Genomic DNA, 13,653 nt, shown 5'->3' with positions numbered 1-13,653 from the left:
GATGATTAATGAAAATCAATGTGATTTATTAACAACACAGCCACTTAGCAAGTGGATTAGTTGGATTAGTGTTTAGTAGTAACTTTAATCGGCTTGAGAAGTAACCAAAATACAGATGAAAGGTATTAAATTGTTATATTGTGTTGATCAAATTGTTGATAATCGGCTAATAAATATTTAACCACTAAACATCCTCCTCGATCAACCCTTAATTGTAAACGGTTAACTGTTTAATTGTTACGGTAGATTATCAAAAACAAGTCCCAATATGACAATCAAAGTTACAGGAGGAAAGAAAACAATTCAGTTAAAAAAATTAACTTGATTAGCTAATAAATCAATCAATCAGTTAAACTAATTATCTACAATTACCTGATAATATTTACAATCAAGGATAAATTGAAAAAAAAACTTTCGATTTCATTGATCATAATTATAATTGATTTAATAATATTAGTGAGAGGAGGAGGAGGGAGAGGTGGTTCCACTCCACCTCCTCCACCCTCTCTCATTATCACAGTCCCATAAATCCTCTTTGTCATCCTCTTTACACATCTCTATCATCCTCATCTTCATCTTCCTCCTCCTGGTTTTCCCACCCCAATCATTCACTACTCGAGCTGCTTGTTGAGGCCACGATTTTAAGGCCATATTATTAGCCGCTTAGAGAGACTACAACATTAAACTCGATGGGCTTTTAATCATCCTCATCCTCATCTTCTTGTAGGGGGCTACTTTTGATTCCCATTTAGTTTTGTCTCTCCTATTGTAATAACCTAAGAAACCATGTCAACGGAAACTGAATTAACAGATTATAATAGATAATTAACTCGACTTCATTTGTACATTATTTTTGCGTACGTTTTTTTTTCGAGTCCAATTTTTGATTGTTATCCCCTATTGTCATTCATTCAGTACCAACAACAACAACAACAACAATTTACTAATCGTAGTGATGACAAATTGCTATTATGATTATGATAATTTGTTTATAAGTAAATAACAATTGAAAGAAACTCTAACTCTTTTATTTTTTTTTTCTCGAAACTTTTTTTCCTACTTTACAATAACAAAAATGTATTTTAAAAGATACTATTGAAATCGGCTTAATTGTTACAATTAGAGAATTACAAATAGAAAAGGATTTAATTGTTTAATCAATAAGGTTAGTAATCATATTGAGAAACAATCAAGCCGACAGATAACAATCAACACAATCAATCAATTGAGAGATGATATAAGTTACATGTGAAAGGAAAAAAAAGGTAAACTGGACAAATTGTGAATTTAGAACAAATTTCAAGTTCGAAGTTGGAACTTTTTCTTCTCTTTCAACTTGTACAAAATGTAAATAGAAAAAAAAATATTCATCATCATCAAGATTTAAATAGAAATTAAATAGAAATGATTTGTTTCTATGGAACAAGATGAGAAATGTTTCCATTAATGTAACATGTATTGTGTGTGTATGCCCACCGGTGGATGCTCAGACTTAGTCGGCGGGGAAATGATAAGGTTAATATTACAAGAAATTGTTCTAGATAACTTCTGATTGGACTATTAGATGTTCGTGGCTCCTCCTTAATACCCACTTTTATATTGAGCATTTCTAGTTATATAGGAAGTTCTAACAAAATCGAGCAGTTTGTTTTCTCGATTATTGTTTGAGCATCTAAAAGGAGAGAGAGAGAGAGACAGACATTTCAAGTCTATCATCCTGATCATCATCTTGATCATCACCAACCTCATCAATCATCATCATCATCGAGAGTAAAAATCATTATTAATCATTTGAAATCGTTAAAAGTTTTTTTCTTGTTCTTTTTTTTTAAAATAAACTCAATTCCAAGTGATTCCAAAACAATGGAAACTTTTACAAAGAATAAGATTTCAGTTCCAAAAAAGGAGTTATCATTTGGAATTGATAAGCTTTTATCTTTATCATCTTCACCGTCATCATCATCATCATCATCTAAACCTCCAATCACATCAATAAATATCAATAATTTGCCAATACCTCATCTACATCATCATAATCATCACCATCATCATCGTATATCTTTGATGAAATCAACCCTTCCCCTTTCAATTGCTTCAATAATTAAGCAACCAACCTCATCATCACTATCAAGTTCATCATCATCATCATCTTCATCGTCCTCTTCTTCCTCATCATCTTCATCTTCGATATCAATTTCATCCAGGACACTTAATTTGAGCTCAACGGCAGCGGTAGGTTCTAACATCGCTAACATCAACTCCACTTCTTCAGCCCAATCAATCACTCCCAACACCAACACCAATACCAACACTAACACTAACAACAACAACAACAACAACAACAACGGTGTAAAATCAGCTGGTAAAATGTTTACCTGTTTAGAGTGCGGGAAGATATTCAATGCACATTATAACTTAACCCGTCACATGCCAGTCCACACCGGGGCTCGGCCGTTTGTTTGCAAAGTTTGCGGTAAAGGTTTTCGCCAAGCGTCAACTTTATGTCGTCACAAAATCATCCACACCGCTGAGAAACCCCACAAATGTGTCACCTGTGGTAAGGCTTTCAACAGATCGTCAACCCTTAACACCCACATGAGAATCCACAACGGATACAAACCCTGGATTTGTGAGTATTGTGGAAAGGTTTTCACCAAAAGGGAAACTACAAGAATCACAAATTAACTCATTCCGGGGAAAAGGCCTACAAATGTGAGAAATGTAATAAAGCCTTTCACCAGGTATACAATTTGACCTTTCACATGCACACTCACACCGACAAGAAACCTTATACCTGTAAAGCTTGTGGTAAGGGTTTTTGCCGCAATTTTGATCTTAAAAAACACATGAGAAAATTACATGATCTAAATTGTTCCGCCTCAATGTTTACAATTAGCCCTTGAAAACTTGTCACTTGTAAATTGTTCACAATCAAATCTTGTAATTGTTAAGCTAAATTGTAATTTTTTCATCCTCTAGTCTTTCACATCACCATCATCATTAATCATAAAAAAAACAACCACAACAATTTGATTAATATAATAATAATCCTTTGAAACCAAAAATAATCAATAAATAACACCAAACAATTTAAAAGTTGATTTATATAATGTTATCAAAAAAATGACCAAATTAAAATAAACAATTTAGTAATTGGTAAAATTTACTCTTACTTTGTGATCCAATTTTTTGTGACTTTATCGAGTGAGTTGATTGATTTTCAATGTTAATTGTTTGCTAATTTTTATCATCTAGTGATTCAAGTTTGATGGGAGTGGGAAGATGATTAAGATCATCTTCTTGTGGTGGGTATTGGAGTGGGAGGAGAGGAGGAGGAGGAGATGAGTGTGATAGGATGTTACCTTTTATTATGATGATGTTATTGTTGATATTGGATGAGAAACATTATCTTTGGATGATGAAAGATGATGATGATAATCCTTTTAACTTTGATATCAATTATTTTGATAGGTAGGAGGATAATAATAAGAAGATGATGTCGGTGATGATAAGGTTATGATCTAAGATGATGAGGAAGATGTGATGATGATAATTGTATTATTGGAAGGAATAAAGTTTGATATTAGAACTTTTTTTTTCTCTTCTTCGTTTTTTTTTTCTTCCTCTTCTCATTGTTATTAGTTAAGCGATTATTGAACAATATATATTGATGATAACTTTATCATCTTCTTATCTTCATCTTCTTCTTCCTATTTCTTTATTATTACCTTAATCTTCATCCCTTAATTCAAATGATTATCTTTTGTTATGGTAACAATTAGATTTCCAAGATAATATTATATCGATTTTCAGTTGTAAACTAAATCTAAATATACTATAAGTTTCTCGATCTTCAAATTGTAACCTAATTGTTGCAATAAGATTTTAATAACATACAATTTATTTGAATTTCTTTCAACAATTAGTAAATTATTATTAGAATATAACAATCGAAAGCAATTAGGTGACCACTAGAAGGAAATTTATTAAATTGTAACAAACTTTTGACAAGGAAAAAAAAGTTTGCACCCAAAATTTTATAGTAAAAATTATCATCAGACTTAATTGTTAACAATTTGATAATAGATTCAAGTTTAATTTGAATTTTTCAAGTGCTGATTTATTAATATATTGTTAGAGTATTAATATTATGTGTAGAGGATTAACACGATTAGAGATAATAATAGTTGTTGGATTAAAAAAAGAGCGCGAATTAAATTGTTGCATTTGTGGTAATAAAAAAACTATTAGAATGTAAATTAATTGTGGTCAAGGAAATTAAATTGACCGTTACAATTAGATGCACTAGGTTTAATCAGCAATCTAATCATCATCATCATCATTATCTGGACAATAACAAACTGACCAGAAGTAGTTGTGGTCACTTAAAAAACTACAAGTTGAAAGATCTTAAAAGTTAAGGGTCAATGGAAACATCAACAATAAACATCAACAACAACAACAACAATGACCAATGGTCAGTGTCAATAAAAGAGTTAATAAAAAAAAGAGGAAATGATTTATCATCTTGATCATCATCATTTTTTTAATAACAATCAACAAAAAAAAGATAAGTACATTTGAATATGATATTAATATGGAAGCACAAAAATCAATGTTAATTTACATTGAGATGCTTTTTTCCGCTAAGGTAACTTTGTTTTCATCAAGTTGATGATGATGTTGATGATGAAAAGATGAGGATGAGGATGAAAAGAAGATTTTCTCTTCCAAATCAATAGTAAATACATATGAATACATATTTCTCTTGTTAACTTACTCTCGCTTGGACTCCTTGGGTTAGTCTATGGGAGTTTATGTTTTTGTATTCGAAACTTTTTTTTTCTCCTTCAAAACCAACCCCACAATCTTTTGTATATTAACCATAGGAGTAGATTGGACATAATTGTAATCATAATAATCATCATTGTGATATATTGTCAATGGATGATGATAATTCACAATCTGAATACCACGAGACTTTTTTACCAATTTTACAAAAGCTCTTTCATCATCTTCATCATCTTCATCATCTCTGTTTTACCTTGATAATATTAACTAATGGTAATTTCAATTTCGATTTCGATTTCGATTCTTGTTTGAAACTTTTTCCATTTCGATTCTGAACATTTACCTTTGATTACGAACTTTTTTTTCTCCTTCTCATCTTGTCTTTCCATCTCTATAGTAGATTGTCATTCTTTTTTTCCCCTCGTCTCCTCATCATCATCTGTTGGCTCATCATCATCTTCTTCTTATTGTAGGAAGTGTCAGCAACAGAAAATGAATCTTATCATGAAAATTTTCATTCCATGAGAAATTATCTTCTCTCTTTCCTCCTTTGTCATGATGATGACAATCTTCTTGCTGGTTGATCTTCAATTGAAAACAAACCCTAATCTTCATCCGTTTTTTTTATCATCCTAACGGTTCTCATCCTTTTTTTTGTATCTTCCCACTTTTTTTACCTAACATCCTCATCTCTCTCACTCACTCACTGTATATATTTAACTCCCACTGTGAATTATTTATTAAATTGTTGTGGTTATTCAATGATATCCGGTCCATGATGATAAAGATGAGAGTTGATTATATTAACATGAACTTAATCAGAATAATAATTTTTTCTCAATTTCTATCCTTTTGTTGTTATTATTTCTCGTTGTTTCTTGTTACCAGTTCATCATTTCATTTGATTGTTATCATTGTAATTATGATAATCCAAATGACAATCAATTGCTTGTTTCCTTCCTTAATCTAATTTAAATGATTATCTAGTTGCGTTGATTGTTGAAAAATACATATAAATATAATCGTCACGTGCCCATCAATTCAATATGTCAATTTAAATGTTGATCAACATAAACTTAGCAACATGAATATCATAATATTATATCATCATCATCATCATCATGATTATCATCATGTTACAATGTTCAGATTCATGATGATAAAACCAAGATGGTGACAAATTTAATAATAACAATAATTGTACAAAATTAGATAAACAGTTAGATGATAATTAAGATGCAATGATCAACACAACTGCCATGATTATGATTCCCGGTGTGATTGTTAATCATCATGTTCAATATCAAGAGTTGAAAATATACAATTTAATGATGATGATGTTGATCAAAAGTGTTAATTAGCTGAAGCAAAAAAAAAGTGTCAAGTTGTGTTACTATTTGTCTGTTTGTGTATCTGTCAAATCCAGATACAAATCCTCAAGTTGGTATAATAGCTTGAAGGATGGAGATGAAGATGAAGATGAGGATGAGGATGAAAAGCATCATTGTATTGATTTTCCAAGTGATGAGAGATGTCGTCATTTATAATAACAATAATAAGGTGTTACCTTAACCACCATAACAACAATTGATCAACATGTTTATTGTTGAATAAGGTAAAAATAATGATGATAAATTGTTACCTCCTTTTTAATCATCATCAGCATTGTATAGATGATGATGATGATAATAATAATATATACAAATTGTTGATGACTATTTTTACACCCTAGGGCAGGTTGGTAAGGTTAACTGATTATATTACATCAATGATGATGATGATTTCAGATAAACTTCATTAACATCATTACTTAATCATCAACAAAATCAGTTGGATATTTAGTGGTTATAAACAGTAGACGATTACTTGATTATGACCAAAATAATCAACAAATTGTTGACCAATACTCATTTTGATACATTGCAATTGATGTTTGTGTTTGCTGATTAATAGATTTACAATTTTTTTTCTGATTTACTTTGTGGTCACAATTTGTATTAACTAATGATACTAGAAATTACATTTTTCTTTTACTACTGTAACTGTGGTGATAATTAATTGTTTGTATCAACAGTTGATTGGTAAGAAAGTTTGAAATTTGATCCAATATAATGATCATAGTAGTAAAAGTATTATGTTTGTTGCGAGAGTGATTTAAATTTGATTTTGTTTTTCTCAATTCTCTTGGTTAATAAGAGACGGAGAGAGAAACTGAATCAGGTTAAGTGTAATGTTGTTTGTGTCAATAATACCATAGGAAAACGGATAAACCAAATACTCAAATATTATCTGGTAAAAGGCGTTTATATCTGGTATATTATGAACGCTTCGTTAGAGCATCAAAATGGCTATTCAAAAATGTTCCATTTAGAATAGAAGAAAAAAAATAGAATCGAAAAAAAGAGAAGCACAGTTTTGTTATATCCATTGAAGAAGATGATGAGGATGATGGAGATGATGGAGATGATGATGATAGAGCAGCAACAACAGTGATAGTTTCATATGGAAAGTGGTGATGATGTTTACATGAAGAGGTAAAAAACAGTTAACTGAATGATTGTAAAAAGGGATAAGTTGATTTTCATCAGGATCAATGAGCAAATGCAATTACATTGATAGTTGATGAAAGGAAAAGTTGATAAAATCTTTTTCAAGACGATTATCTAAATCATTGTCTAATCTTAGTATAAAAATATAATACATATGATATAAGTTTAGACTTTTTGATAAACTTGATAATATTGGTTCATCATTACCAACTTAGGATGGATTCATTTTTGTTTAACTTTAAAAAATTAGACAAAAATGTTAATCTTTCATTTGAGCAGCAATTAAGGAATTAGAGAAACGCTAATTTTAAGCACTTCTTGTTTCTCTCGATTAATTGATTGCGATTTTGGATTATCTTGAGTGTGGAAAGTGACACACTGACAGAGGAAAGAAAGGAAATAGTGGAAAATAACAATTCCCTATAACAATCCAAGCAGAGAAAATATTATATATACAGCTAATCATCTCCATCCTCATCATCACTCCAGTTAAAAGTGTTCACTATAGAGCCAATCTCAGCCTATGTGGTTTGCAGGCTTGAGAATATTATATGTGTACATTTATATGTTTCCATGTTTTTCCTCATCATCATCATCATCGTCGTCATCATCCTCCTCTTGGGCTTTTTTGTTGTTGTTACTCCATTGCTCCTTCTTTCATCATATGCTTTTCCCTCTTCTTTATCATCTTTTACTTGTTCTGTGTTATGTATCATCTCTCCTTTTATTTTCCTTTCTTTTCTGTCTTCCTCTGTGTCTTTATTTCTTTTCTTTCGATTCTCCATTTGCAGGCTTTTCCATTTACATTCAGGTAGCTGAAAAAGAAAAGGATGATAGAGACAGAGAGAGAGAGAGTAAGTATATCATCATTATCATCATCAACAACATTGGAATCATTTGATTCATTCCTGTTGTTGTTGAAAGATGATGATCAAGATAAATAGAAATGGTAGTCAACGAGAGAGAAAGGGAGAGAGACGAATTAATGTCCCAACAGGTTACAATGTAAACAATGTCAATGAAAAGCAAATAACAGAATCTTCAATTCATTGATAGAGAAAAACAAGAAATTTCATCCATATTATATTAGCTGTTTTTGGCTTTTCTCTTTCTCTGTCTTCCTTTGATTTATCCTTCTCATCCTTTTTTTATCATCTCTGTAAATGATATTATTCCGTCTTTGCTGTTTTTGTACCTTTCCTTTTTGACTGCATCTTTTTTGTGAATAACATGATGATGAATCTGTATGTAATGAAAAAGAGAGCAAAATGGAAGATGCTTTTTTCATTAGAATTTCATCAAAATAACAGTTACTTGAAAAATATGAAGATAATCATAATAATAATCATGTTCATTGATAAAAGAACCGATTCGTCAATGGTAATAACATTTTCCTTTTCCTATGGATTTTTATCATGTTGAGATTTGCTGATTGATTCTGAGGTTTGAATGATAGAAAGAGAGAGAGAGAGAAAATCCAATCTTGAAGAAAAGAGAAATAAAAAGATAAATGAGAATATTAGGAACGAAAATTAATGAATAAGATAGAATATGATTTTTTTTTCTTCGACATTTTCTCTTCTATAATTAGGTTAATAGCTAATGTTTACATTAAGATGCAGAAAAAAAGTAAATGACTTTTTGAGAATTTGAATTTAGTCAAGTTTACTTTTAACCTTTTTTTTTATTCTTACCTTTAGTTTTCATTATTATCATCGTGTCTCATCCTTAGGCCTAATGGAGGATAGAAAACAGAGAAACAAATGAATTAAACTCATTCTGTGATCATTTTCCTACAGGTATTGGATCAATGATGATAACCAAAAGTCAACAGGTGAACATCACCAAAGTCTATAAGAGATCATATTACAATCTGATGGTTGTATCAAGAGTAGATCATAAATGGATTAGTTTTAAATTGTTGTGCGTATTGTCAAGATACTTACAAGTTAATTTAGTGGTTGATTTCATCTGTAAAAGTGGTGGTTGGGCCTTCTCATTGAATGTAAACATTTTCATCAGTTGAAGCATTTCAGTTGGCATCAGATGACATGATATTATTTTGTCTATTTGGAACATTTTGATCTTATCGTCCTGAAAGTGGAAACAGAAAAGGGAGATAGATCATCAATTTCTGTGGTAAAACTTTGGTGAATATGATGATGATGATGATGATTATCTATGAAAATAGAAGGAGAAAATATTACATATTGAATAGAGATATTTTGCCTTAAGGGTTATATAAGGCAAAATTTTGTCTTTAGTGGTTTGTTACCAAATATTAGTAATGATAATCATCATCTTCTTCATGATAATAACTGTACTCATCCATGTAAATGTATATTACATATTAAAAGAGCCATGATGTTTGATGAATGATCAATTTGAATTGAGAGTTGAACCAAAAAGATGAGGGCCAAATGCCTGAGGGAAATTGATAAAGAGATGATGATGATTATGGAAGATGAAGATGATTGTCATGAAAAGCTGATGATTATATTGATGATACAAAAAAAAAGGAAGAGGAAAATGATGAATCAAAATATGTAACCAATTCACTAGAATAGAAACAAGGAGAGAAAAAAAGATGAAGATTAGTTACACGTAGAAATCAGAATACAACAGAATCAGAAGTAAAATTCAGTCAATCAATTAATTACCTATGGGCGATGATTAATCACAGAAAAAATTGTGATAATTTTGATTGAATCAATAAAAATGGAAAAGAAAATCAAAAATAAACTAACCTTTTGTTTCACAAATCAATTGACACTTTCAAGAGAAAAAAATGATTTTCTTTTTTCTAATTGAAATTCAGATCAAATTACAGAGCAAATCTGTCCACAAACGACCAACATCATATTCCTACCAATTTATCAATTAGAAAGAATTAGACAAAAATCATCTAATCAAAACATTTAAGAGATTAAATTGTCTCAACTATTAATTAGAATTCAAATTGAAGAAAATTTTAAATTTTCTTTATGCTTCACCATCGCCATCTGGTGGTTCGAATTTGAGTTAACTTTTTCATTTCGCAAAATCGATTTATGTTCAGGTAAATGTTTGAAGATGTATAACATTGTAAGAATCACTTTTCACAACAAAATTGAACAAACTAATCAATTAAAAGGTAAAAGGAAAATTTCAGGAATCGTTCAATTGTAAATAATGATAGAGCAAAGGAAAATTCAACTGAGTCTTCCAGCGAGATCCAATGGTGAATAGTAAGATTGCAAAACTAATAGAAAACTTTTCTTTTCTTGTTCGTTATCATGAAGAGAGGAATAAAATTGTAACCCAGAATTCCAAAGAACCAGAATTCTCGCCATCCTCCAATTTGGATAATCATCAATTCAATCATGATAATTTCCTCATAAAGTTATCATGTGGTTCCAAACATATCGAATAACTTATGGTAAGAATTTATTTAATTTCTCTATTTCCATTCGTCTCTGAAAGGAAATGAAGATAAAAAAATGTGTATTCAAAGAGTTACGTAGTTAAATTGACCTTAATTGTTGACAATTAATTAGCTGAATCAAAATCGCCACGAAAATTACAAAAATGATTAAAATTTGTTTCGATTACTCTGCCATCTATGGTTAGGGTTTTCTACTACAACAAAATCATTTGTTATTGTCCGTTTATTGTGTGTGGTTATTGTTATTTGTTTGATCTTAATGTCGGCTAAATCTAAGTTTGTCCTTTCATCGTCGGTTATTATTACCCTTTCAATAATTGTCGGTGTCCATGTTGTCCAGGAATTAGAGAAACGGCGTATACGTGCTGGTGTAATTCGTGATATTGAGAGACTTAAATTAAAAGAAGCAAATTCAATAACCAACTCACCGGTATCTTCATCATCATCATCATCCAATTGAGATTCAATTTCCAGTGACATTGGTCAGTTAATCATTTCCAAATATTAATCTCCTGTATAAACATATTGATTGCTGAAAGATAATGAGTGGTATTAGTGAAGAAATTGGAAGAAATCTAATGGAAACCAGTGAAGAGGTTGATAGGACTCCATCGCCATCATCGCCCAGTTTATCATCAACCCAAGAGCCAAAAACTAAACGAGAAGAAGGTGATGAGGATAAACAACCATTATCACCGGAAATTAAAGTTGATGATGATGAAGATGACGATGATATCGATGTTGATAATGATGTAATTGAAACGGAAGCTGATACAAGAGCTGATATTCCTGTTGCCTCATCTTCATCTTACAATGAATCAGAAGATGTTGTTTCTAATACTAATGAGTTTCAAGCCACTAATGAAGAGAATCCAGAAATTAGCTCCAATACCAATAATGTAAATGCTGATAGTAGTAATTTAATTAGCCTTGTGGTTTCCAATAACAATGACAACAACAACAACAATCATAATGATAACAATTTAACCGCCTCTTCAACAACCAATCCAGAGATGATTAAGGATAATAAAGTAACCTCAGTAGCCAGTTGCTCTTTTGACAGTGAAGTTAATAATGATTGGAATGAAAATCAAATGGAATGTGAAACTAGTTCAATGAATCTAAACGATAACTTAATTATTACCACAGCCACTAATTTAACGACAACTACAATCACGACCACAACCAACAACAACAACAACAACAATTCAAATGAAACCGATGTTACCAGTGGTCAAAGTAAACGGACATTTGGACGTGCCTCAAATACTAGAATTAAACTAGATGAATTAGCTTTTAATCGTCTCGATCGTAAAGAGTTATGGTCAAAATGGAGGAAACAAGAAGATTATATTGACTCATTGGAAGCCAAAATTGATTCGATTTCACTTCGAAACGATTGTAATACAACCAAGGAACTGGAAGAGAGACTCAAACAACAGCAAATCGACGCTTGTCGACGAGAAAACACTTTAGTCATGAGATTGACTAACAAGGAACAAGAAGTCGCCGATCTTTTGGTAAGTAGATGACCACTAATTCTAATCATGATGATTGGTCAATAAGAAACATCCAATTGACATTATCACTTTTCTCTCATTTTTACCCATTAGAATCGTATTCAAGCAATGAGAGCGGAATTAATTCCGTCTGATTCTCGACTTAATTCAACCCTTTTGGATCCAGCACTTAATTTAATGTTCGAACGTATGAAATCCGAAGTAATTTCTTCAAGAGAACGGGTTGATCAAATGCAGAACGAATTAGCAGCCTGGAAATTTACCACCGACAGGTAAGAATTTTAATTCTCTATTCTCTCTCTTTTTCTGAATTCTAACAAAATTTCCAATCATTACAATTTAGTCACATGGGCAAACAATTAATGGCCAAATGTCAAGCTTTGTACAAAGAGAACGATGAACTTGGAAAAACAATCGAATCTGGAAGAATCGGTAAAATGGAAGGAGAATTATCACTTCAGAAAAATTTCGTCGAAGAAATGAAGAAAAGTCAAATGGGTATGAATTCGAAAAATTTTAAATCGATCAACTAATCAACCATTTAAATAACAATTAACAATTTTCTCTCTCTTTTAATAACAGAAACTGATGAATTCCTATTTGAACTTGACGAGGAAGTTGAAGGTCTACAAGCAACGATACTTCATCTAAGGAATCAGTTGAAAGACGTCAAAGCGGAAAGTGACCTTCGTCCAGCAGCAGCAGAATTAATCGAAAAGCCAAAAGAAGTGAAAACAAGTTGAGCCAAAATTGGAAAATTAATTAGCTAATCAACTAATTACAGCCAATCTATTATCTCTCCTCTATTTGTATAGATTATCATATATTCTGATTGACCTTAAATCACAAGTAATAATTTCATATATTCAATTGATAATATAAATTCATTTATATACAAACATGATTTTCAAAAGATAATCAAAAAGCTAAAATGTAATTAGTTTCACTTTAATTACAATTATCTTTCATTCAAATCTAAACTTGTCACTAATTAATAGTCTCAATTTACATTTTAGATGAGAAATTGAGATTTATTTTCTTCTCACGATTAATTTTCTCTGTTGATAATCAAGATTAACTCTAATCAATTTTCCACTAATTAAACTCCCACTTTTTTCTTGAGTGAATTAAATTTCAAACAATTAGTTAAACAGAGGAAATCAAGACAATTACAGTTACACGAGAAAGTTGATTTATCTGAACAGAAAATTATAATAATCTATTAATAACTGGAACAGTTTTTCACTTTAAACAACCTTGACAATCAAATTTGAAGGTGAAAATATAATAATTTAATAACATAATTGATGGAGCAATCAACGCGAAATCATCAACAACAATCAACAACAATTAACAAGTTAATTAAAAT

At 30.7% G+C, this 13,653-nt stretch overlaps 2 protein-coding genes and 1 long non-coding RNA gene across 8 annotated transcripts; 2 read left to right on the top strand and 1 right to left on the bottom strand.

The window, feature by feature from the left end:
* The first annotated feature begins 716 nt into the window (after positions 1-716).
* On the top strand, positions 717-3,214 carry LOC128387562 (fez family zinc finger protein erm-like). Its single transcript, XM_053346767.1, is given in 2 exon segments — positions 717-2,662; positions 2,665-3,214. Coding segments are annotated over 2 exon segments (1,038 nt in total). The 5' UTR covers positions 717-1,863; the 3' UTR covers positions 2,904-3,214.
* Positions 3,215-7,286: 4,072 nt separating this feature from the next.
* Positions 7,287-10,835, bottom strand: LOC128387567 (uncharacterized). Of its 6 annotated transcripts, XR_008325098.1 has the most exons (7): positions 10,088-10,835; positions 9,688-9,898; positions 9,287-9,434; positions 9,035-9,213; positions 8,655-8,822; positions 8,536-8,582; positions 7,287-8,155 (listed from the first exon to the last, which is right to left on the bottom strand). It is a non-coding gene; the product is annotated as an uncharacterized LOC128387567 (long non-coding RNA). The 6 variants fall into 6 exon arrangements; XR_008325099.1 differs by having other exon boundaries at positions 7,287-8,582; XR_008325101.1 differs by having other exon boundaries at positions 7,287-8,582; positions 8,729-8,822.
* Positions 10,836-11,003: 168 nt separating this feature from the next.
* LOC128387560 (putative uncharacterized protein DDB_G0282133) lies at positions 11,004-13,258 on the top strand. The gene is made up of 4 exons (XM_053346766.1): positions 11,004-12,284; positions 12,378-12,556; positions 12,628-12,782; positions 12,867-13,258. The coding sequence occupies exons 1-4, from the start codon at positions 11,307-11,309 to the stop codon at positions 13,025-13,027; spliced, it is 1,473 nt and encodes a 490-aa protein (XP_053202741.1). The 5' UTR covers positions 11,004-11,306; the 3' UTR covers positions 13,028-13,258.
* Positions 13,259-13,653: the final 395 nt, after the last annotated feature.

The sequence above is a fragment of the Panonychus citri genome, unplaced genomic scaffold, assembly GCF_014898815.1.
Source record: "Panonychus citri isolate SS breed McGregor unplaced genomic scaffold, ASM1489881v1 Contig00092, whole genome shotgun sequence".
Lineage (NCBI taxonomy): Eukaryota > Metazoa > Arthropoda > Arachnida > Trombidiformes > Tetranychidae > Panonychus > Panonychus citri.
The sequence above is the reverse complement of the archived record's forward strand: the minus strand, read 5'-3'. Positions and strand labels throughout refer to the sequence as shown.